Raw genomic sequence first — 25,562 nt, forward strand, 5'->3', positions numbered from 1 at the left:
GAAGGTGTGCGCAAGGGCGAGTGGAACAATGAACCAGGCTAGTGGTCCTTGCCGGGTGAAAACCCTCAGAGGGAGATATGCTAATGCCAGAAGACCACCGTGGACCGGTCCCGCCTACTCCGGAGGGAGCCAGAGACAGCTCCTTGAGGGGGACGGGGAGGCCACAGAGTTATTGGGACACCTAAGGGGCAGTCACAGACCTGAGGTTGTCAGAGGACAGCAGGAAGGAGGAAGCCACACCTCCAGCCGGTCAGAAGCTTTGGCGTCATCCCTGCTGCCCACTCAAGTTCAACGCTTGGTGTCAGAGCCTGGGGAGGGGTCTGGGAGTGACGCGGCTGCCCTCTAGAACCCCTTCCCCCACCTGAGCCCGGTCTCTGGTGCTCCGGCCACAGGAAAGCCACTTGCAGAGAGGCTGGAAGAGGCTCCCCAGCACCTTCTCCCCAAAGCTGAGGACGGCCCTGTTGAGGGTCTCCACCTCTGCCCTCTTTCCCCCATGTTAGAGGAAGCAAACTCCACACTCATCTGACCCCCTCACAGAGGGGCACGCAGCTCAGATTCCTTAAGCGAGCCAAAGGGCTTGTGCCAACCATGCCTTGCCAGCCGCGGATTCCTGTACAAATGTGAGCGGCTCTGCCAGGCCCCCGCACCTCCCACTGGCCTTGAGCCCAGGGACCGGGCAGCAGCAGCAGCAGGAGTGGGCCGGGGCCAGCTGGGACAGAAGCCTCTTGGGGAGACTGACCCCCCGGGGCTTGTGTCGGGCCAAGGAGGGGCAGACTGAGACCCCCCCACCCCCGACCACCTTATCCTCTAGCCCCCGGGTCCCCTTGAGCTCTGCCCCCCGTCGCCACGCCTGTTGACAAACTAGCTGGATCCATCCAGGTCCTGGAAACCGAGACCTGTGTTTGCCATTGCTCATTCCAGCGGGTGGGAGTTTGGAAACGCGAGGATTGGGTCAGGGGCCACGGGGACCGGGCGGCAGGGAGGTGCTTTGGCTCCTCCTCTGCTGGACTGGAAGACCGTCCCTCGGGCTCCAGGCAGGGGCTGAGAGTCCAGCAGGACCGGAGCCAAGCGGCAGCAGACCCAAGAGGAGGGAGTGCGGTCGTGAGGATCCGGGAGAGGGACAGGGGGAAATCACCGGGAGTCCGTCTTCCGGGAAGACGATCACCCAGCTCTCCGCCTGGTACCTCGAGGTGATGGGGCGGCCTCCTCCTCCTCCTCTCCCCACAGATACGGCTTGGGGGTGGGGGCTGTGGGACTCTGTGCTCAATACCATCCTAGCTCAGAAGTCCAGGCTGGCTGAGCTACCAGGTCTCCTCCAGCTCTCCCTCGTGACTTGATAACGCCTCCAGCAGTCCTGGCTGGATCTGAGGGGGGAAGAGGGCGGCAGGCCACCGCTCAATGAAGAAGGCCAGACTGATCCCACACGTGCCCTCTCCTCCCTCCTCCTCGGGTCTGATCTCCCTGCCCGCCGAGGCCGGCTGCCCCCAAGCCCGACCACCGCCGTCCTCCGGCTACCGGTGCTGTTACCTGAAAGGACTCACTGATTCCCACCAGTGCCTGCAGGTGGTTGCTATAGTAACCGAGGATGAACTCCCCGCCACTCTGCGGAATCTCCTTGGCACTGATGTACACCTGTCGGGAGGGAAGGAGGGGAGTTGAGAGTACAAGGGACAGAGTCTGGGTGTGTGGGGAAGGGCGCAATAGCTTGTGTCCAGTGCACCGTTCCCCCCGACCCAATTCTTACTACTCCCTTTGTCCCAAGTTCTCCCGGCTCTCTCTCTCAGATTGCCGATCCCCATGTGCCACCTCTCCATCCCCCAAGCCTTGATTTCTCCCCTACAAAATGGGTGAGGGGAGGTAGGGGAGGGCATCTTTCTTCTTGCTACCTCCCCCGACCACCGCCACCGCCCCGGACTGAGGATACTGAGTCCCCTCTAGAAGACCAGGTGAGTGTAGAGCTTTCGGGCCCGCTGAAGGGTTGGGGTCTAGGAGGCGACCCCAGTTCCCTCTATGCCCCCAACATGGTGGGGCGTGGCTGTACCTGACTCACACCCTCACTGGAGGAAACCTGGTTGTCCTTGACCCACACGTAGGTCACGTAGTCATTCACGTGGCGAAACACCACCTGAGGCGGGGAGGAACAGAGAGGATTTAGCATGTGCTGAGGGATGGGCGGGCCCCACAGGGAGCCTCGCCCGTGACCCACCCCCAGATGCCATCCCAGTGCCAGCCACAGAAATGCCACCCACTTACCTGCCTGCTTGTCCCTCACCAAGTCTGAAGGACAAGTCGGGCAGGGGCATCGGGGCAGAGGGCCCCCTCTCCCATCCCCCCACCATTTGGGAATGGCGGCCTTTCCTAGGGCTCCTGACTGGGTTGGCATTTGGGCCAAAGTACCTTCAATTCCCTAGCAGCCTCGGATTGGGAGCGGGAGGCAGGGGGAGGGGAAAAGGACAGGAGGGGCAGGCAAGGGGAGGAGGAATGGGATGGCTCCCAGGATCACGACGCCTCCCTCCCTTCCTCCTCCAGGAAACCCAGAGAGCTTTGGAAACAAGCCCTGTCAGCACCCAGCGGTAGGGAATTCTTGGAACTTTCTCTCCCGTTCCCCCAGAGACCTCCTCCCGCCCCACCAACCTCCAGTCCCCTCCCATGGTCCATCTCCTACCTACCCCGGCTAGGCCCTGCCCTTGCCCCCAGAATATTACCCTGTATAGCCCAATCCAGTCCCAGGAGTTGCTGATAAAGTCGGGAGTTTCAGAGAAACAGACGATGGCATCTTGGTCACTGCTCCACTCCCCCTCGGGGTTCAGCGTGATGAGTGGGGCCGATTCCAGGGGCTTCAGCTGGACGGGCAGACAGGAAGCGCTTAGTATACACTGCTCTGTGTGCAGGAAGCACCCAACAAATACCAATGACTGATCAGGAGCAGGGTCAAGGCTGTTCACTGGCACAATTTGCTTTCCTCCTCTGCCACAGGCCAGCCAGGTCTGACCGCTGGCTGGCAGGGCTACTCTGGGGCTCCAAGGAGGGAGGTCCGCCATCCCAAGGGGCGAGGTGGGGAGCCAGGAAGGAAGCTCCCTGTGGGCAAAGATTCTGACACCCAGAAAGTCACCAGGGCCATGGGAGAAGCAGCCTACCCGGGTGTTGGCAAGGAGGGGAAACTGCAAGATGGAGGTGGGGTAGGGAGACGGCGGGCAGGGAGTTGGGAAGTGGCTCTGGGACATGGCCCCCTGGGGCCTGGGATTCACTCAGGCAAATTCCACACTCAGATTTCTCCGGTGGTGACGGAGTCCAGCTCGGCCCTCCCGGGGACCGGCTGTCCTTAACCACTCTGGTTGACGGAGGTATCGGTGTTTGGATAATTGGTCATCATCATCATCATCATCGATTGTATTTATTGAGCGCTTACTGTGCGCAGAGCACTGTACTAAGTGCTTGGGAAGTACAAGTTGGTAACATATAGAGACAGTCCCTACCCAGCAGTGGGCTCACAGTCTAAAAGGGGGAGAGAGAGAACAAAACCAAACATACTAACAAAATAAAATAGAATAGATATGTACAAGTAAAATAAATAAATAAATAGAGCAATAAATATGTACAAACATATATACAGGTGCTGTGGGGAAGGGAAGGAGGTGAGTTGTGAGATGAATTGGTAGTTGTCAAGTGCTTACTATGTGCCAAACACTGTACTGAGTGCCCGGGTAGACACAAGATAATCAGGTCCCAAATAAGCAGGGCTCAAAGCCTAAGTAGGAGGGAGAACAGGTATTGAATCCCCATTTTGTGGATGAGAGAACGGGCACAGAGAAGTTAAATGACTTGCCCAAGGTCACACAGCAAGTCAATAGCAGAACCAGGATTAGAACCCAGGTCCTCTTGACTCCCCAGCCCGGACTCTTTCCCCTGGGGCATGCCGCTTTGGAGGAAGGAAGGAAGGGAGGGAAGTCCCTAGCTGGGTATTCCCCTCCCCTTTACCTCCAGGTTGAAAGTCCCGGTGACCGGCTTGTGGTCACTGATGCGATAGCTCATGTGACTGGTGTAGCTGCTCAGCATCACGTGGAACACGTGGTCTGGGTCCCCGGGGAGGGCAGTGGTCAGCTGGGTCTGGGGAGGGGGCTTCAGCCGCCACAGGATCCGGTCGGTCCACGCGGGTTTACGTTTCTTCCCGCTGCGGGTGTGCGGAGAGGGAAGAGAGGGTCAGCGCCGGCTGAGAGAATGGGTCCCTGCCACCTACCCGGCACTAAGACTGGCTTAGTCGAGTTCATCAGACATTGGGAAGGTTTCTCACCGGGGAGGAGCGTGAGTCAATTAGTCAATCCATCGGGGCTATCTACCGGGCACCTACTGAGTGCAAAGCACTGTACTAAGCCCTTAGGAGAGGGCAACAGAACCCAAAGACACGTTCCCTGCCTGTCCATGTGTCTGCTCATCATCATTATCATCATCATCAATCGTATTTATTGAGCGCTTACTATGTGCAGAGCACTGGACTAAGCGCTTGGGAAGTACAAATTGGCAACATATAGAGACAGTCCCTACCCAACAGTGGGCTCACAGTCTAAAAGGGGACAGAGAACAAAACCAAACATACTAACAAAATAAAATAAATAGAATAGATATGTACAAGTAAAATAGAGTAATAAATATGTACACACATATATACATATATACAGGTGCGGTGGGGAAGGGAAGGAGGTAAGATGGGGGGATGGAGAGGGGGACGAGGGGGAGAGGAAGGAAGGGGCTCAGTGTGGGAAGGCCTCCTGGAGGAGGTGAGCTCTCAGCAGGGCCTTGAAGGGAGGAAGAGAGCTAGCTTGGCGGATGGGCAGAGGGAGGAGGGCATTACAGGCCCGGGGGATGATGTGGGCCCGGGGTCGATGGCGGGACAGGCGAGAGCTAGGTACGGTGAGGAGATTAGCGGCGGAGGAGCGGAGGGTGCGGGCTGGGCTGGAGAAGGAGAGAAGGGAGGTGAGGTAGGAGGGGGCGAGGTGATGGACAGCCTTGAAGCCCAGGGTGAGGAGTTTCTGCCTGATGCGCAGATTGATTGGTAGCCACTGGAGATTTTTGCTCATCCCGAGGGGGGGACGGGGAAACACTTCCACCATGACCCGGGGCCCCCTCCAGAGGCCCACCATGAAAGAGAAGCAGCGTGGCTCAGTGGAAAGAGCACGGGCTTTGGAGTCAGAGGTCATGGGTTCGAATCCCAGCTCTACCACATGTGTGACCTTGGGCAAGTCACTTAACTTCTCTGAGTCTCAGTTCCCTCATCTGTAAAACGGGGATTAAGACTGTGCCCCACACGGGACAACTTAATCACCTTGTATCCCCCCAGCGCTTAGAACAGTGCTTTGCACAGAGTAAGCGCTTTACAAATGCCATCATCATCTTACCCAGCTCAAACCCTCACATCCACCTTGGCTCATTCTGTAGGTTGGTCTGGGCTTGAACTTTGGTTCGACTCCGCTCCCTCGTTAGACTGTAAACTCCTTGAGGGCAGGGCCGGAGACATTCCTTAGAGGGGACCACAAACGCTTTGGGAGTGTCTAAAGGGGGCCCACACAGCACTGAAGGGACCGGGTGATCAAGCGATGATGGAGCCGCAGGCCTGACTCACCGTCCTGCCCGCCCACGGGACGGCTCCAAGGGGAAGCAGAAGGAGTAATGGAGGACAGAGAAATTGCTACCTGCCAACCACCTAAGAGCCGCTGGATGTCCCGGGGGGGAAGGTTCTGGGGACGACGGGATGAGAAGGAGGGCTGTGAGCCCTGTGTGGGACAGGTACTATGTCCCACCTGAAGATCTTGTATCTACCCCTGTGCTCAGCACAGTACTTGACACTGAATTAGCTCGTAAATACCACACAAAAAAGAGGAAAAAAAAAAAAAGAGCAGGAGATTGCTTTCAGTTTTCTAGGTCTCAGTCAAATTTCTCCCCGGTCCGGCCCCCTTTCTCTCCGAGTCCTCCCCGGACTGGGCCGAACCACAGGCGGAGCGTGTGCCTGGGGTGGCCAGGAAGAGGAGAAGACAGACAAACTGACGGAATTCCCTTCTCTCTCCCAAGTGAGAGAAGAATGAGGATTTCCAAGGCCCGGTCTGGGACCCAACCCAGAGGAGTGGCGGGCTAACCCAGAATCTCTTGTGCTTGGGCGGCAAGACCACGCGGGCATTAGCAGCTCCTTTCGAACTAGCTCGGGCCCGAGCCTTAGGCAGGCCCCAGGCACGTAAGAATGTGATGAATGATGAAACTTCTATCCTCACGTCCAGACCTGCCCTCACTTCAGGCGACTGTTGCCCAAAGTTCCCCGGAGATCCTCGCTGAAGCACCAGGCGGTGGTTACAGGCTGGTTAGCACACTGCCAAATGCCACGGACATAAGATTCCTGGTCTTAGGCAGCAGGGGCCTGGCGTGGACTGGGGTGGGATGGGGGGGGTGAGCACTACAGCAGAACACGAGGCGCTACAGTTGCCGAAGGAATCCAAGAAATTTCCGCAGAAAATCTGAAGGCCCGTCAGTCACTTCTGATTTTCCCCCATTTCCCAGGGAATCAACTCCTCTGAGAAATGGGGACAATCGCTAAGCAGTTCTGAGCATTTTGCCTCTTACTCAAACCAGAACAGCACTGTCTGTGCCCTGGAAACAGAAAAAGGAGTCAGAGTGGGGTCTCAGCTCACCCAGCCTGGCCTCAGAGCTATAATAACGATAATAATAAAAATATTTGTTAAGCACTTACTATGTGTCAACCATTGCTCTAAGCACTGGGGTACATTCAAGCTAATCAGGTTGCACACAGTCCCCCTGTCCTAGTCTTAATCCCCAGTTTACAGATGAGGTAACTGAGGCACAGAGACGTGAAGGGACTTGCCCAAGGTTGCCGCGAGGTGAGCCACCACCTGTCCCCGCCCCTGCCCTCTCGGCACCCCCTCAATGCTCTTAGCTGAGTGTCCCGCGGGGCCCAAAGTTTGTACATATTTACTACTCTATTTATTTATTTATTTTACTTGTACATATCTATTCTATTTATTTTATTTTGTTAATATGTTTGGTTTTGTTCTCTGTCTCCCCATTCTAGACTGTGAGCCCACTGTTGAGTAGGGACTGTCTCTCTATGTTGCCAACTTGTACTTCCCAAATGCTTAGTCCAGTGCTCTGCACACAGTAAGCGCTCAATAAATTGATATTGATTGATTGAAGTGATAGAGCCAGGATTAGACCCCAGGCCTTTCTGGCTCCCAGGCCCATGCTTTATTCATCATCAATCGTATTTATTGAGCGCTTACTGTGTGCGGAGCACTGTACTAAGCGCTTGAGAAGTACAAGTTGGCAACATATAGAGACAGTCCCTACCCAACAGTGGGCTCACAGTCTAAAAGGGGGAGACAGAGAACAAAACCAAACATACCAACAGAATAAAATAAATAGATATGTACAAGTAAAATAAATAAATAGAGTAATAAATATGTACAAACATATATACAAATATACAGGTGCTGTGGGGAAGCGAAGGAGGCAAGATGGGGGGATGGAGAGGTGGACGAGGGGGAGAGGAAGGAAGGGGCTCAGTCTGGGAAGGCCTCCTGGAGGAGGTGAGCTCTCAGCAGGGCCTTGAAGGGAGGAAGAGAGCTAGCTCGGCGGATGGGCAGAGGGAGGTCATTCCAGGCCTGGGGGATGACGTGGGCCGGGGGTCGACGGCGGATAATAATGGCATTTATTAAGCGCTTACTATGTGCAAAGCACTGTTCTAAGCGCTGGGGTAGATACAAGGTAATCAAGTTGTCCCACGTGGGGCTCACAGACTTAATCCCCATTTTCCAGATGAGGGAACTGAAGCCCAGAGAAGTGAAGTGACTTGCCCAAAGTCACACAGCTGACAAGTGGCGGAGCCGGGATTCGAACCCATGACCTCTGACTCCAAAGCCCGGGCTCTTTCCACTGAGCCACGCTGCTTCTACTCAGTGATGCTGCTTGCCAGGGGTCCGGGCCCTGCCCCGGGCAATCCATAGTGGAGGTCAGATGCAACCCCCACCCTGGGGCTGCGGCCTTCTGGACTCCAGGCGGGCTCTCCAGCCGGGACTGGCCGGCCACCTACCCACCCCCTCGCCTTCAGAGACCCTTGAGGCAGACCCAGCCCCCGCGGTCCCCTCCAAACCTTAGCTTCCAAGAGTCGCTTTCTACATCTTTGCCTGATTTCTTTGGAGCAGACAGTCACCTGGGCTCTCTGTCCATCTCTCTGGTCACCTCGGGTCCGGAATGGTGTCTCCTGGCCACGTGCCTCCCTCTCTGGGGACACGCTGCCCCACACCTACCTCCTGTCTGGTTTGGGTCTGCCGACTCTTGCCCTCCTTGGGGAACTTAGGATCTTTCATCCTGGGCCTTCCCCTTGCCCCTCTCTGCCAGGAGGATAATAATGATGGCATTTATTAAGCGCTTGCTATGTGCAAAGCACTGTTCTAAGCACTGGGGAGGTTACAAGGTGATCAGGTTGCCCCCTCACAGTCTTAATTCCCATTTTACAGATGACGTAACTGAGGCACAGAGAAGTTGAGTGATGTGCCCCAAGTCACACAGCTGACAATTAGCGGAGCCAGGATTTGAACCCGTGACCTCTGCCACCCCCCCACCCCCACCCCCGCTTTTAGATTGTGAGCCCACTGTTGGGTAGGGACTGTCTCTATATGTTGCCAACTTGTACTTCCCAAGCACTTAGTACAGTGCTCTGCACACAGTAAGCGCTCAATAAATACGACTGATTGATTGACTGACTCCAAAGCCGGTGTTCTTTTCCACTGAGCCGGGATCTCCTGCCTAGCGTGAACTGTAGCCCCACCTTCCATTCCAGGACAAGCAGCATGGCCTAGTGGAAACAGCACAGGCCTGGGAGCCAGAAGGACCCGGGTTCTAATCCCGGCTCCACCACTTGCCTCCAGTGTGACCCTGGACAAGTCACTTCACTTCCCTGTGTCTCAGTTGCCTTTATCTGTAAAATGGGAAATAAGACTGTGAGCCCTATGCGGGACAGGGACTGTGTCCAACCCGATTTGCTTGTATCCACCCCAGCGCTTCGTATAGTGCTTGGCACACAGTAAGCTCTGCACACCGTGAGCGCTCAATAAATACGACTGAATGAAAATACCACAATAATAACAATAATTCTGCCAGGGGAATCTCCTGCAGCCTGAGCCACATTCCCACCTTCCACTCTGCCAGGAACATCCTTTCTTCCCCACCATCCCCACGGAGACCACCACCCGACCCCTTCCTGGGCTTCCCAAAGGTCCCCTGCAGGGAGGTATCCGGGTTGCCCACTTCACCCCTCTTCTCTTGTCAGTTGCACAACTGACAGGACTCAGTGGCACAGCCCTCAGGGTCCTTCCTTCCTTCCCCTCCTTCCCTTCCTTCCCCGAAACTGCACCCCGAGCTCCTTTCCAGCTCCTGCCCTGCCCGAGGCCCGGACAGGACGGGTCCGCTCAGCTGGGGACAAGTCTGGCCCAACTGAGCCTCGGGGGGGGAAGAGCCCAGAAAGGGCCCCGGCCACCCCCACTCCACGCCCAGCAAGCCCAGTCCTGTCCAAGAGAGCTGATTTTTGAGCACAACCCCTGGGGGGAAGGACAGGAAGAGGGAGGAGATGGGCTCTTCAGTGGGTGGGGGCTGGTTAACCCTTTCAGACACCCTCTATTAAATGGCTGCCCCAGGGCGTGAAAGTTAGTCCCTGGAGCTCACTAACAGAGCCCCATATTATCCCTAAGCCTGTGCCCCCCAGGTGTCTGAAAGAGAGCCTCTCCTCTGGGTGGGGGGAGCAGACCCTCACTCTCTGAGGGGCTTCCTAAACACAGAGAGAAGCAGAAGCAGCGTGGCTCACTGGTAAGAGCCAGGGCTTTGGAGTCAGAGATCATGGGTTCAACTCCTGGCTCTGCCAATTGTCAGTTGTGTGACTTTGGGCAAGTCACTTCACTTCGCTGTGCCTCAGTTCCCTCATCTGCAAAATGGGGATTAAGACTGTGAGCCCCACAAGGGACAACCTGATCACCTTGTATCCTCCCAGCACTTAGAACAGTGCTTTGCACATAGTAAGTGCTTAATAAATACCATTATTATTATTATTATAGAGAGAGAAAGCTGAACAAGTCCAAGCTTAACAGAGCTTGATCCGTCTCTCCTTGCCTCCTCCTCACCCCCCACCTACACTAAGGGGCTTGAGCTCAACTCCCAACTTGGGAACCCAACCATCATCATCATCATCATCAATCGTACTTATTGAGTGCTATGTGCAGAGCACTGTACTAAGCGCTTGGGAAGTACAAGTTGGCAACATATAGAGACAGTCCCTACCCAACAGTGGGCTCACAGTCTAAAAGGGGGAGACAGAGAACAAAACCAAACATACTAACAAAATAAAATAAATAGAATAGATATGTACAAGTAAAATAAATAGAGTAATAAATATGTACAAACATATATACAGGTGCTGTGCGGAAGGGAAGGAGGTAAGATGTGGGGGATGGAGAGGGGGATGAGGGGGAGAGGAAGGAAGGGGCTCAGTCTGGGAAGGCCTCCTGGAGGAGGTGAGCTCTCAGAAGGGCCTTGAAGGGAGGAAGAGAGCTAGCTTGGCGGATGGGCAGAAGGAGGGCATTCCAGGCCCGGGGGAGGACGTGAACCATGGCCCTTCTGGTCCTTAAATCAACGTCACAGACAAAACCCACAACAATCTTCCTTCCTCCCTACTCAAATCCCACTCCCCGCCCTTCCAGGCCTGTGCTCTAATCACTAAGCCACGCTGCTACTCAAGAGAAGAATCGTCAAAGAGTGAAACGGGGAGGGAACGTGCTATCAGTGAACAGGGGGGAAGAGAGAAGCATCAGCCAAGGGAGGCTCTAGTGGCAGCCATGGGAGAGGAAATGACACTGCCTGAGCATCCTCCCTGAGGAGGGCCATTCCTTCCTGCTCCCGGACCACCCAAGGGCCAGGCCCCGGCAGGATCCCCGGTGCTGGCTCCCGCCCCGCAGCCAGCTCTCTAGGACAGCATCGCCCGCCCTCCTGCCTGCGTGAGAGTCGGGAGCTGCACGGCTTCGGAGAGGTGATGGGTGTTTCTATTCCTGCTCCCATTCGATTTCTGACTCGCTTCCCCACTCGGCCCTAATTCCCTCTCAATCCGGGTCCCCGTCAACCCTAACCCACCTTCATCCCAGCCATACCCTTGCTGCCCATCCTCCTCCCCTTCTCCCCAGCCTTCCTGCACCCGGACCCCCACACCGCCGGCCCCACACTGGAGGCCCCTCACCTGGTGTCGTAGACATCTGAGTTGCGGTCAAATTTGTAGGTTGGCATGAAGTGCAGGGGGCCCTCCTGGAACTCCTGGAGCAGTGAGTCTTTCCTCTTGGCCATATTAAGCTGTGGGCAGAGAGCAGGCCCTTTCCCCATTAGCCCTCGGCAGACCCCGATGGGGCCACGGAGGGGGGCTCCATTACCCTTCCCCGCCGGTAACCGGCAGCCCACGGGGAATCCTCAAAGCATTTGACCATTCAGAAAGTAAGTGAGGGTAAATACAATGGTCCGGGGCCCTCCGCAAAGCCACCATCTACTCTCCACCATCGCCTCTGGCCTCGTTTAGCTTAAAGGCCTGCTCTCTGCTCCCTCCCTCCCCCCCCCTTCCCCCACTGGGAAGGAGTATGGGAATGGTTAGGGACCCAGGAATTGCGGGAAGTTCCAACCCCTGAAAGGATGCAGCTCTGGAGGGGAGGGACTTTGGACCAGGACTTAAAGGGAAGGGGGCAGAAGCTCCTCGGGGCTCTGAGCCAGGCCCTCAGGCACACTGGGAGCAGGCCATTCATTCATTCATTCAATCACATTTATTGAGCGCTTACTGTGCGCAGAGCACTGTACTAAGTGCTTGGGAAGTACAAGTTGGAGAGACGGTCCCTACCCAACAATGGGCTCACAGTCTAGAAGGGGGAGACAGACAACAAAACAAAGTAGACAGGTGTCAATACCATCAGAGTAAACAGAATTATAGCTATATACACATCTTTAATAAAATAAATAGCATAGTAAATATGTACAAGTAAAATAAATAGAGTAATAAATCTGTACAAACATATATACAGGTGCTGTGGGGAGGGGAAGGAGGTAGGGCGGGGCTGATGGGGAGGAAGAAAGGAAATGACATGCAAATTCGTGAAACGTTCCATACCTTTCTATTTATTTTACTTGTACATATTTACTATTCTATTTATTTTGTTAATGACGTGCACCTAGCTTTATCACTATTTATTCTGACGACTTGACACCTGTCCACATGTTTTGTTTTGTTGTCTGTCTCCGCCTTCTAGACTGTGAGCCCGTTGTTGGGTAGGGACCGTCTCTACATGCTGCCAACTTGTACTTCCCAAGCGTTTAGTACAGTGCTCTGCACACAGTAGGCGCTCAATAAATACGACAATGAATGAATGAAAAAGGGGGCTCTGTCTGGGAAGGCCTCTTGGAGGAGGTGCACTCTCAGTAGGGCTTTGAAGGGAGGAAGAGAGCTAGGTTGGCGGATGTACGGAGGGAGGGCATTCCGGGCCAGGGGGAGGACGTCGACGGCGGGACAGGGGAGAACGAGGTACAGTGAGGAAACAGGGAGGAGGCCAGGAAACCAAAGGTGTCAGAGGGCAGATGGCACGGTCTCTCTGGGCTCAAGCTTTCCGGATCCTTTCCCCAGTCTCCCCAACTGGGAATGGGTCCCCTGCCCCCCGGCTGCTACCTGGTCTTTCTCCCACAGCAGGTTGTAGCGGCGACTGCTTATTGACTCGTGGACAAAACGCATGCCGTGGTCTGCGATGCGGAAGTTCAGGTCTCCGAACCAGATGAGGAGGCTTTGGGCGGGGGGGAAGAGGAGGGAATGAGGAGTCGGGATGGATCAGAGGCAAGGCCCTCCTCTGCTCTGAACCCAATGCAGTAGCCTCTGAAAACAGGCTCCGACAGGGGGGGAAGAGATCACCAGGACCGGGGGTAAGGCCCCTGCAGGGGCTCAAAGTCGGCCATAACAATAATAATAATGTTTGTTAGGCACTTACCATGTGCCAAGCACTGTAGTGGGCACTGGGGGAGAGCCAAGGTAATCAGGTTGGACACAGTCCCTGTCTTTCGTGGGGCTCTTAGTCTAAGTAGGAGGGAGAACAGACGCTGAATCCCCCATTTTAGAGATGAGAAAACTGAAGCCCAGAGAAGTCAAGTGACTTCCCCAAGGTCACACAGTTGGCAAATGGCAGAGCAGGAATGAGAACCAGGTCCTCTGGCTCCCATGTCTGCGCTCTTTCTGCTAGGCCAAGCTGCTTCCTAAGCCCGGAGCAGGGTCCAAGCGCCACCAGGATGAGCAGAGAGAGCAGGGGACAGGAAGCGGAGGCGGGAGGCGGGTGGGATCGGCAGCCCACAAGGATAAGGGCAGTTCAGTCCAGGGCGACCCCTCCCCATATATCCAGCTCCTGGATGAGCCAGGGACAAACAGCCCTAGGAAGCCCAGGACCGCTGGGCAGAAGAAGAAGTTGGCAGTATGTGTTGCCAACTTGTACTTCCCAAGTGCTTAGTACAGTGCTCTGCACACAGTAAGCGCTCAATAAATATGATTGATTGATTGATTGATTGACTGATTGAATCACCTGGGGGGGCTCCAACTGACCTACTGGGGCCGGGGACCGAGCCAGCCAGGCCTGGGAAGCCGGAGGAGCTGCTGAGGCGGGGCGGAGAGGCTGCCGTCTTGCTGGGAGAGGAACTAGCACGGGTCTGGGGGTTGGCAGGGGTGGGCTGGGCCCGGCCAGCCCTCCACACTCACTCATGGTCCAGAATGTTGGGCACGTCCTGGCTGGAGAAATCCTGCATCTCCAGGATCCGCTCAAAGGTGTCCAGCCTCTGATCGATGTTGTCCATGTGGGCGGGCAGGTGGCAGTTCATGAGGCAGATGGAGTAGCCGTAGAGACTCATGTGGACGGTGACGCCCCCCTTGTTCCCCTGAACGAAGCATCGAGCAGCCGGAGGTCAGGCCTTCTCCGCGGGACCCCCCGCCTTGGCCCACGCCCCGGCCAGCCTCCGAGCCCCGGGTGCCTTACCCAGTAGCCGAAGAGGCCGGTGCGGGTGTAGTTGGTGTCGATGTTGCGGAGGTAGGGCGCGTGTCCGCACTTGATGAAGACCAGCAGGAGCAGGCCCTGCATGCGGACGGAGGAGATCTGCGGGACGGAGGACCGAGGTCCGCGGGTGGCTCCTCCGGCCAACTCCGAGGGCCCTCCCTCTGCTTGGTCGACCCAGGGCATCCCGGCCACCATCCCTAAGTCTCCTCTCCAGCTGAAATTCCCTAATTGAGGCGTGCCCAGGAGTGCTCAATATGCCCTGCCCCTGACTTGAGACCTCATTTCTGATTATCGGAAGGGCCCGCTCTAGGGGGTCGAGGGAGGGAGAATCAGTTGCCACCAGTGGTCCCATGGCAGTCTGCCCGGCCGGGGCCCCCCAGCCCAGAATCCTTCCACACCAGGGTCCGGCACTGAGAAGGCCCTGGCTCCTGCAGCCCGGACCCCCACTGAGACACCGAGGCAGCAGGGGAGTAATGGTCACAATAGACACTTTCCTCTCATCTCCCCAGAAGCAAGTCCAGGACAGGGAGAGGGAGGTTTGGAGGACTTGCCAGGGGAAGAAGACTACAGAGATGGGAGAGGGAGCTTCGGGCTGGGGGAGACCCTTGATGGCGGGGATGCACATATTGTGTTCTTGCAGTTAGTCTGCTGGAGGGGAAGGGGTGGGAGGCTGGGAGGAGAGAGGGCAGGGGGAGGAACCCAGCCCTGTCCCTGGCCGCTCCCACCTGCAGGACCGCTTCTGCAGGCCTCGACTGGGGGCTGGAGGAAATCCCCTAGGCGGGGAACTTATCCTGGGGCCTTCCAGGAATTATGAAACCTGATCCCTCCAATGGTAGTGGGGCGGGGGCCCATGAGCCGTGCAGCCAGAGGGGCCTGAGACCCCAAGGTCCAGCAGACCATCATTATTCGTATTTATTGAGCGCTTACTGTGTGCAGAGCACTGTACTAAGCGCTTGGGAAGTACAAGTTGGCAACATCTAGAGACAGTCCCTACCCAACAGTGGGCTCACAGTCTAAAAGGGGGACCACTCCGCCCTGGCTCCAGAATGTCTTCTGGGAGGAGGTGGCAGAGGCCCAATGCGTGGAGCAGAGCCAAAGAACTCGTGTGGGCTGGGCAGGCTTGGTCTGAGCGGCCGGGCTAGCTGCCTCCACCCTGTGAGCACAGGCGGGCAGGGTGGGGCTGGGCGGGCAGGGTGGACGGTCTGGAGGGCTCAGAGCGCGGAGGGTCACGGGATGGGAATGTGTCAGCCCCAGAGGCCCCTCGCCTGAAGCCCTACGGCACCAGAGACCACAGTCCCCTCCCCAATCCTGCAGTGCAGCAGGGAACAAGACTCCAGGCCCAACGCTAGCCCCCATTCCCGCCCCCACCGCCAGCCCACCGGAACCAGACCTCTCCAACTCCAGGATCTTGGAGAACCTGGTCCCTGGATGGACAACGCGGGCTGGGCCATTATGGGACTGCGACACTGGACCAACAACCGTCTCAAATTTGGCTCTCTCTCAGTGTTGGGGGTGTCAAACCTCCACAGCCCCCAAGCTTCCTAAGAATCCTGGCTCCTTGCCCAAGGGGCAGCCTCTCCCACAGTGCTCAGCCCTCCGGGAAGCCCAAGAACCCGGCCCCTCTCCGCCCATCGCCCGGCCAAAGGGAGCCCCCTTGCAGGGCGGCGGCAGCGGACAAAGTGGAGGCCCCCGCACTCGTTGCCGAGCACAAAACTTCCAGAGGATGCACAGAGGAAACGGAAATGGTTTTTGAACAGAAAGGACAGAAATAGCCTTTGTGACCCTGGACGGTACCCACTGCCCGGCTGGACGGGAGCCCAAAGTGGAGCCTAGAGGTTGGTTGTCCCTGGCATCCCTTGGCATCACTGGCAGAATTTTGGGCAGAGTTCCCGCTCGGTGTGTGGCCCCAAACCCTTCAGAGTCCCCCAGCCCCACTCACCCTGGCAACAAGACCTGGGCTGAATGGCCATCTCCTTGCCTGGGGAACTGCCAGGCAGAGAGGGCACCACACTCAGCTGACCCTGAAGTTGGGAGGCCGGGTTGCCAGGGATGGATGGAGGAACTCAGGCCACCGACTGTTCCAGACCCAATCTCCCACAGGGGCCAGATGACATCGGATGACAGTAGGGGTTGGGGGACCTCTCCGCCTCCGCCCTCTCGCCAACCCAGTGCTCCCCGGGGGACGGATTGCAGAGGGCTGTGCGGGGTGGCATCCAGCAGGTACCTTGATAAAGCCCAGAGGAGAGAGGACATCCATGAGGAAGCTGCTCCACGGGTCGTCAAATGCCAGGTCAGTGAGGAAGTTCATGATCCGGGAGTTCACTTCCTGCAAACTGAGCCCTGGGGTCAGAATTCCAGCCTCCCGACCCAGTGGGTCCCGGCAGAGGGGTGAGAACGGGTCGGATTCCAGCACTAACGGCAATGGGGGAAACCGGGTCCCCAACCCTGCGATAAGGGCTGAAACTAGGGAAATTGGGCACGTCCGCCCCACGGGCATCCCAAGGCACTCTGACTTTGGCCTCGGGGCTCTCTGGACACACACCAGGCCTGTTAGGAACACCTACTTTCTCGACCTCGTTCTCGTCTCACTTCATCAATCATCATCATCAATCGTATTTATTGAGCGCTTACTGTGTGCAGAGCACTGTACTAAGCGCTTGGGAAGTACAAGTTGGCAACATATAGAGACAGTCCCTACCCAATAGTGGGCTCACAGTCTAAAAGAGTGGGCTCACAGTCTAAAAGAGTGGGCTCACAGTCTTTGACCTCTTGTTCATGTTCTCCCTCCTGCATGGAATTCCCTTCCCTTCACCTCCGGCTCCCCACTGCTCTCCCCATCTTTACAACACCTGTTCTCTTTCCTACTTAGACTGTGAACCTCATGGGACAGGGACTCTGTCTGACCTGATTAACTTGTGTCTACCCCAGCACTTCAACCAGTCCTTGAGACATAGTAGGCGCTTAATATCATCATCATTATTATTATTATTATTGACAGCCCCTCTAAAACTGCATCTCCTTCAAGAAGCCTTCCCCAACTATTTCCCCGAGAAGCAGCACGGCCTAGTGGGTAAAGCCCAGGCCCGGGAGTCAGCAGGACCCGGGTTCTAATCCCGGCTCTGCCACTTGTCTGCTGTGTGACCTTGGGTAAGTCACTTCACTTCTCTGCGCCTCAGTTATCTCATCTACACCATGGATGTCTGTAAGACTGCGAGCCCCAAGCGGGCATGGGCTGTGTTCAACCTGATTACCCACATGGGGCTCACAATCTTCATCCCCATTTTCCAGGTGAGGTAACTGAGGCACAGCGAAGTGAAGTGACTTGCCCATGATCACACAGCAGACAAGTGGCGGAGACAGGACTGGGACCCAGGTCCTTTCTTCCTTCTGCGTCGATTTTGCCCTTGGCTGTGTACTCCTCAAGCAGTCTGATGTTCACTTTGATACAGATCCTTTATACTCTACTATTTCCCTTATCTCGAATTTGTCTGAAAGCCTGCCTCCCCCTGTAGACTGTAAGCTCCTTACGCGCATGGATCGTGTCTACCAAGTTATTATATTGTACTCCCCGAGGTGCACGGGACAGTGCTCGGCAGTAAATAGCATCGATCTGCGGGGCAGCAGTGGACACTCACCCAATGACATACATGTCCACCCTCGAGGCCGATCCATCCAGCTGGAGCAGGGCACTGACGTCCAGAGGAGGGGACGCTGTTCCCACATTCCAGGTCACCACGTGCAACCTGAGTGGGGGAAAGCCCAGAGTGATTCTCCATCCCCCGGGGCCCTGGGACTCCCTGCCTCCGGAGGGGCCGAGCGAGATGGGGGAAGGCCAGCCGGAGACCTGAAGGGCTGGTAGCTGTCCCTCTGCTTTTCCCCACAGAGGCGGAGAGCCTCGTCCAGGGCGCGGGCCACCTCCTCGTGCAGCTCTTCGTCCGAGCCGCCGTCCTCCACGCAGATCAGGAGGCGTTCCACCCGCTGCCGCAGCCGCTCCCGCCCACCGGCCCCCGCGCTGCTCAGGCTGGCCGATCGGCTGCGCGACCAGGCTGGGGGGTCCGGGCCGGGCGGCGTTGGGGCCCGGGCACCGGGGGGATCTGGGCCCGGCTCCATCCCCGGACCCACTCGGGCTCCTCCGGGTTGAGGGGCAGCTCCACCACGGAGGACGGGACAGCCTGGCCAGACGGGCAAGCTGCTCAGCCTTTGGCTCTTCATACCCCACGCGCCTCCTAAGAGCCTTAGTGGAACAGGCTGCTGCCATGTGACTTGAATTAACCGGGCGCAAACACAGCAATGTCTTCTCCCAAATTCCAGAGTGGCCTTACCCGCCTGCCTTCCCACGTCTCTCCCTCCCACTACACTAGTGGGGAGGCACAGGTGCTGCTCACCCCTCACTCCTCGGGAATATCTCCCTCCAACCCCACACCTGCCGAAGGTCCCAGCTGGGCAGCAGCAGGGAAGGCGATGGTGTGTCTACGTGGGTGGGGCGAACGGACACGCGTGGCACACGCTTCCTTCCTCTGCAGCCCCGATTGGGGCGGCCCTGACTGCACCTCAAAGTGGCTGCATGGGCAAATGCCATACTTGCCCCGTCCTTAGCACAGGACCGCCCGCATCTCCTACAACTCTGACCCCTCAGAGGAAGTGTCTCTCCAATCAATCAATCAATCAATCAATCGTATTTATTGAGCGCTTACTGTGTGCAGAGCACTGTACTAAGCGCTTGGGAAGTACAAGTTGGCAACATATAGAGACAGTCCGCTCTCCCTGGGGGCATAGCCAGGGGGAGGGAGGTGGTCCCTGCTCCATTCAGAACCAAATGGGGAGCACGGTGGAAGGTCTGCAATGTAGCTGGGGGAAACAAAGTATTTATCATGCTACATCTATTATATTGTACAATCCCACGTGCTTAGTACAGTGCTCTGCACACAGTAAGCACTCCATACATACAATTGGTTTTCCAGAGACCACTAGATTGGTTTTGCTAATTAAACCCAGCCAAGCGCAAGGACCAGTCCTTACCCTCCCTGGGGAACGGCTCCATCGGTACTACGTATTGAGCACCTGCTGTGTGCCAGGTACCGTACTATGCACCCCCATTCTCAGCTCCAGTTAGCAGCAAATTCACGCTTTAGGCTCGCCACGAGTTGGACGACCAGTGAACCTCTTTGTTAACCAGCAGACAGCCCCCCACATGTTTGGGATTACAGGATGAGGAAACTTTCAATAGGGCTTTCTCTCCGTTGGCTAATCGGGGATTTCTAGAGGGGCCAAGCTGCAACCCAGACCTTGAAACCTCTGCGCTGATCGGCACAAGAACGGAAACCAAACTTTTCCCCCTTTAATTCCTCTTAATGCAGGGCTCTACTTAAATCCCGTTCAACAAAATCGCAGCTCCCTCTGAAAAGGAGTCCTGGGATTAACCCAGGACTTCCTCAAGGTATTTTCTCCGCTCGGCAGTGAACGGGACGGGCGTTGCTAAGGTTGGGGACTCTGCCTTCCCAAAAGGAAGAGGACGATTCCTCTGACCAAGGCTGGCTCTATTCAGGATGATGGGGCGCAGCCAAAGCTGGCAGTGAGAGAGAGAAAGGCAGTCTTTCCTTCCTTCACCCCAACCCACCGTTCTAAAGTGGGCCTGGGGAGCGCTTAAGGGTATCAATCAATCAATCAATCGTATTTATTGAGCGCTTACTGTGTGCAGAGCACTGTACTAAGCGCTTGGGAAGTACAAGTTGGCAACATATAGAGACAGTCCCTACCCAACAGTGGTAGGGTAACAGGTATCGGGGGCAAGCTGATACGCTGGTGCCCAGGGAACTGCAAATGCCCACGCGGGAGTCTCAAATCTACTGCCTCTTTTGGCCTCCCGTTCCTGGCTCCCCCGTCTCCCTTCTCCGGGGTAGCACCGCGTGGCTCGGTGGAAAGAGCACGGGCTTTGGAGTCAGAGGTCACGGGTTCAAATCCCGACTCCGCCCCTTATCAGCTGTGTGACTTCAGGCAAGTCACTTCACTTCTCTGTGCCTCAGTTGCCTCATCCGTAAAATGGGGTTGACTGTGAGCCCCACGTGGGACAACCTGATCACCTTGTAACCTCCCCAGCGCTTAGAACAGTGCTTTGCACATAGTAAGCGCTTAATAAATGCCATCATTGTTGTTAATCCCGGAAAGTTAATCCTCCTCCAGGAGGCCTTCCCAGACTGAGCCCCTTCCTTCCTCTCCCCCTCGTCCCCCTCTCCATCCCCCCATCTTACCTCCTTCCCTTCCCCACAGCACCTGTATATATGTATATATGGTTGTCCTTATTTATTACTCTATTTATTTATTTATTTATTTTACTTGTACATTTCTATCCTATTTATTTAATTTTGTTGGTATGTTTGGTTCTGTTCTCTGTCTCCCCCTTTTAGACTGCGAGCCCACTGTTGGGTAGGGACTGTCTCTATGTGTTGCCAATTTGTACTTCCCAAGCGCTTAGTACAGTGCTCTGCACATAGTAAGCGCTCAATAAATACGATTGATTGATTGATTGATTGATAGAAAGTCTAAGCAGCAAGGGACAACCTTCCCAAAGACAGCTGGCCCCTGAAGAGGCGAGTCTGGAAAAAGTGAGAGGAGGGGGAAGACGCTTGGAAGCGAGCGGTCCGGACCCGCGGCGTCCCCCTCCGCCCCGCACCTGAGCCCGAGGGGTGGTGGGCCGAACAGCTTGGGCTCCCTCTTCCAGTCCATGGCCGTGGGCAGGAGACCTGGTGGGAAGAAGACAAGTCTTGGCTAGTTGCAACCTGAGCAGAAACACCCCCCTCAACCTCTCCCTGCTCTCTTCTTCTGGGAGCACCAGGTGGTCTGCTGGGCCAGAGGCTGGGAGCCGGGACAAAAATAATAATAATAATAATAGTAATAATCTCTTTTAGACTGTGAGCCCACTGTTGGGTAGGGACTGTCTCTATATGTTGCCAACTTGTACTTCCCAAGCGCTTAGTACAGTGCTCTGCACACAGTAAGCGCTCAATAAATACGATTGATGATGATAATAAAAACAGCAATAACCATAATGGTATTCGTTCGGTGCTTTCTGTATTAAACATCGAGAAGCGGCATGGCGTAGCGGATAGAGCCCGGGCCTGGGAATCAGAAGGTCAAGGGTCCTAATCCCGGCTCCGCCGCTTGTCTGCTGTGTGACCTTGGGCAAGTCGCTTCACCTGTCTGGGTCTCAGTTCCCTCACCTGGAAAATGGGGATTCATTCATTCATTCAATCGGATTTATGGAGCACTTACTGTGTGCAGAGCACCGCACTAAGCGCTTGGGAAGTACAAGTTGGCAACATATAGGCAGTCCCTACCCAACAGCGGGCTCACAGTCTAGAAGGGGGGAGACAGGCAACAAAACAAAACTATGTTAACAAAATGAAATGTGCGGAGGGAGGGCATTCCACGTGGGACAACCTGATCACCTTATATCCCCCCCAGCGCTTAGCACATAGTAAGCGCTTAATAAATGCCATTATCATTATCATCATTCCAGGCCAGGGGGAGGACACGAGACTTCCTGACTCCCAGTTCTGTGTCATCTGCTCTTCATTTTTCATCTTTGCTTTACTTGTAACCTGTTTCAACTGCTCATTGCGACTGTAAGCCCCACATGGGACCGGGTCCAATCCGATTTGCTTGTATCCACCCAAGTGCTTAGTACAGTGCCTGGCGTATAGTAAGCACTTAACAAACACCATTATTAAGTACTGGATCGATACAATATTATCAAGTCAGCTGCAGTTCCCGTCCCACGCTAGGCTCACGGTCTATGGGGAAACGAGATCGGCTCCTCGGACAGGTCTGGGCAGGGAACGTGTCTCCCAACTCTGCTATATTGTATTCTCCCAAGCGCTTAGTACAGCCCTCTGCACACAGTAAGCGCTCAATACATCCCATTGATGGATTGATTCTAGCCTTCGCTCTTCTCCCCTTCGGACGGCTCCTCCGACGTGCCTGGTCATCCTGAATCTATCAATCCATCAATCACTGGGTGGTATTTAATAATAATAATAATGATAGCGTTTGTTAAGTGCTTACTATGTGCAAAGCACTGTTCTAAGAGCTGAATACTGAGCGCTTACGGTGTGTGGGGCACTGTCCTAAAGCACTTGGGAGAGAAGCAGTGTGGCTCAGTGGAAGGAGCCTGGGCTTTGGAGTCAGGGGTCATGAGTTCAAATCCCAACTCCGCCAATTGTCAGCTGTGTGACTTTGGCAAGTCACTTCATTTCTCTGGGCCTCAGTTACCTCATCTGTAAAATGGGGATTAAGACTGTGAGCCTCCTATGGGGCGGCCTTCCAGAGTGAGTCCCCTTTTTCCTCTCCTCCTCCCCTCCCCACCCACCCTAACTCCTTCCCCTCCGCACAGCACCTGTATATGTCTGTACAGATTTATTACTCTATTTACTTTACTTGTACATATTTACTATTCTATTTATTTTGTTAATGATGTTCTTCTAGCTTTATTTGTATTTATTCTGATGACTTGACACCTGTCCACATATTTTGTTTTGTTGTCTGTCTTCCCCCTCTAGACTGTGGGCCCGTTGTTGGGTAGGGACCATCTCTATATGTTGCCAACTTGTACTTCCCAAGCGCTTAGTACAGTGCTCTGCACACAGTAAGCGCTCAATTCATTCATTCAATCGTATTTATTGAGCAGCATGGCTCAGTGGAAAGAGCCCGGGCTTTGGAGTCAGAGGTCATGGGTTCGAATCCCGGCTCCGCCACGTGTCTGCTGTGTGACCTTGGGAAAGTCACTTAACTTCTCTGAGCCTCAGTTCCCTCATCTGTCAAATGGGGATTAAGACTGTGAGCCCCACGTGGGACAACCTGATCACCTTGTAACCCCCCCAGTGCTTAGAACAGTGCTCTACACATAGTAAGCGCTTAACAAATGCCGTCATTATTATTATTATTGAGCGCTTACTGTGTGCAGAGCACTGTACCCCCCTGCCTTACCTCCTTCCCCTCCACACAGCACCTACAAATATGTGGATATGTTCGTACATGTTTATTACTCTATTTATTTTATTTGTACATATTTGCTCTATTTATTTTATTTTGTTAATGTTTTGTTTTGTTCTCTGTCTCCTCCTTCTAGGCTGTGAGCCCGCTGTTGGGTAGGGACCGTCTCTGTATGTTGCCAACTTGTACTTCCCAAGCGCTTACCACAGTGCTCTGCACACAGTAAGCACTCAATAAATACGATTGAATGAATACTCAGCGCTTGAGCTCAATAAATACGATTGAATGAATGAATGAATTCAATTGTATTTATTGAGTGCTTACTGTGTGCAGAGCACTGTACTAAGCGCTTGGGAAGTCCAAGTTGGCAACATATAGAGACAGTCCCTACCCAACAGTGGGCTCACAGTCTAGAAGAATAAACGTGATCACGTTGCAACCTCCCCAGAGCTTAGCGTGGCTCACTGGAAAGGGCCCGGGCTTTAGAGTCAATCAATCAATCAATCATATTTATTGAGCGCTTACTGTGTGCAGAGCCCTGTATTAAGCGCTTGGGAAGCACAAGTTGGCAACATATAGAGTCAGAGTTCACGGGTTCAAATCCCGGCTCCGCCAACTGTCGGCTGTGTGACTTTGGGCAAGTCACTTCACTTCTCTGCGCCTCATCTGTAAAATGGGGGTTAAGGCTGTGAGCCCCCCGTGGGACAACCTGATCACCCTGGAACGTCCCCAGCGCTTGGAACAGTGCTTGGCACATAGTAAGCGCTTACTAAATGCCATCATCATTATTATTATTATTATTAACAGTGCTTTGCACAGAGTAAGCGCTTACTAAATGCCATCATTTAGTAAATCCCCTTCCTTCCTCTCCCCCTCGCCCCCCTCTCCATCCCCCCATCTCACCTCCTTCCCTTCCCCACAGCACCTGTATATATATTTGTACATATTTATTACTCTATTTATCTTACTTGTACCTATCTATTCTCTTTATTTTATTTTGTTAGTATGTTTGGTTTTGTTCTCTGTCTCCCCCTTCTAGACTGTGAGCCCACTGTTGGGTAGGGAATGTCTCTAGATGTTGCCAGTTTGGACTTCCCAAGCGCTTAGTACAGTGCTCTGCACACGGTAAGCGCTCAATAAATACAATTGATTGATTATTTGGGCAAGTCACTTCACTTCTCTGGGCCTCATCTGTAAAATGGGGGTTAAGACTGTGAGCCCCACGTGGGACAACCTGATCACCCTGGAACGTCCCCAGTGCTTAGAACAGTGCTTGGCACATAGTAAGCGCTTACTAAATGCCATCATTATTATTATTATTATTAAGTGTTTTGCACAGAGTAAGCGCTTACTAAATGCCATCATTTAGTAAATCCCCTTCCTTCCTCTCCCCCTCGCCCCCCTCTCCATCATCATCATCATCATCATCAATCGTATTTATTGAGCGCTTACTATGTGCAGAGCACTGGACTAAGCGCTTGGGAAGTACAAATTGGCAACATCTAGAGACGGTCCCTACCCAACAGCGGGCTCACAGTCTAAAAGGGGGAGACAGAGAACAAAACCAAACATACTAACAAAATAAAATAAATAGAACAGATATGTACAAGCAAAATAGAGTAATAAATCTGTACAAACATATATACAGGTGCTGTGGGGAAGGGAAGGAGGTAAGATGGGGGGATGGAGAGGGGAACGAGGGGGAGAAGAAGGAAGGGGCTCAGTCTGGGAAGGCCTCCTGGAGGCGGTGAGCTCTCAGCAGGGCCTTCATTATTATTATTATCATTATCATCAGTGATTTGCGCAGAGTAAGCGCTTAGAACAGTGCTTTGCACGTAGTAAGCGCTTAACAAATGCCATGATTATTATTATTATCATCATCAATCGTATTTATTGAACGCTTACTATGTGCAGAGCACTGGACTGAGCGCTTGGGAAGTACAAATTGGCAACATCTAGAGACAGTCCCTACCCAACAGTGGGCTCACAGTCTAAATTATATTATTATTATTATGATGATGATTATTATTATTACTAAATGGCATCATTCTCCTCCCCGCGGCTCCTCACCGGTCCCGGCTCGATCCCGCTCCCCGCGGCCTCCCCCGGCCTCTCCTCACCCGCTCTGTTTTCCTTCCGCCTCGGGCCTCCTTGCCTCGGCTTCCGCCGGAGCGGCGTCCTGATTGGCTGCGTCCCCAGAAGGGGGCGGGACCTTCCCGCCGGGCTCGGCCGCCGATTGGCTGCTGTGGGCGGAAGGGGCGGGCTAAGAAAGGCCAGGCCTCCCTCCCTTCTCCCCGCCTGCCGCAATTCCCGACATGCACTGCGCTCCCACCTCCGGCAGCCATGATGGCTGCCCCCCCCACCATTACCCAGCGCGCCCCACCCCGAGGACTACAACTCCCGGCATGCCTCGCGGCCCATCGTGTCGGGAATGATAATAATAAATAATAATAATAATGATGGCATTTATTAAGC

The 25,562-nt window shown here is 54.6% G+C and overlaps 1 protein-coding gene across 2 annotated transcripts; it reads right to left on the minus strand.

The window, feature by feature from the left end:
- Positions 1-803: 803 nt before the first annotated feature.
- Positions 804-25,264, minus strand: INPP5K (inositol polyphosphate-5-phosphatase K). Of its 2 annotated transcripts, none has more exons than XM_038759211.1 (13): positions 25,208-25,264; positions 20,770-20,839; positions 17,735-17,842; positions 16,324-16,432; positions 14,082-14,198; positions 13,808-13,983; positions 12,740-12,851; positions 11,279-11,388; positions 3,979-4,171; positions 2,706-2,843; positions 2,042-2,125; positions 1,528-1,632; positions 804-1,364 (listed from the first exon to the last, which is right to left on the minus strand). In XM_038759211.1, the coding sequence occupies exons 2-13, from the start codon at positions 20,820-20,822 to the stop codon at positions 1,302-1,304; spliced, it is 1,368 nt and encodes a 455-aa protein (XP_038615139.1). In that variant the 5' UTR covers positions 20,823-20,839; positions 25,208-25,264; the 3' UTR covers positions 804-1,301. The 2 variants fall into 2 exon arrangements, with proteins under 2 accessions (XP_038615139.1, XP_038615138.1); XM_038759210.1 differs by having other exon boundaries at positions 25,158-25,223.
- Between the last annotated feature and the right edge of the window lie 298 nt (positions 25,265-25,562).

The sequence above is a fragment of the Tachyglossus aculeatus genome, chromosome 17 (assembly GCF_015852505.1).
Source record: "Tachyglossus aculeatus isolate mTacAcu1 chromosome 17, mTacAcu1.pri, whole genome shotgun sequence".
NCBI classification, from domain to species: domain Eukaryota; kingdom Metazoa; phylum Chordata; class Mammalia; order Monotremata; family Tachyglossidae; genus Tachyglossus; species Tachyglossus aculeatus.

Excerpts from the sequence above, each read along its gene's own strand:
- INPP5K (XM_038759211.1), bottom strand. The coding sequence starts at position 20,822 with ATGGACTGGAAGAGGGAGCCCAAGCTGTTCGGCCCACCACCCCTCGGG. Across the intron at positions 17,843-20,769 it reads CCACCACCCCTCGGGCTCAG|GTTGCACGTGGTGACCTGGA; the intron begins GTGCGGGGCGGA and ends TCCCCCACTCAG. Across the intron at positions 1,633-2,041 it reads CCAGTGAGGGTGTGAGTCAG|GTGTACATCAGTGCCAAGGA; the intron begins GTACAGCCACGC and ends CCCTCCCGACAG.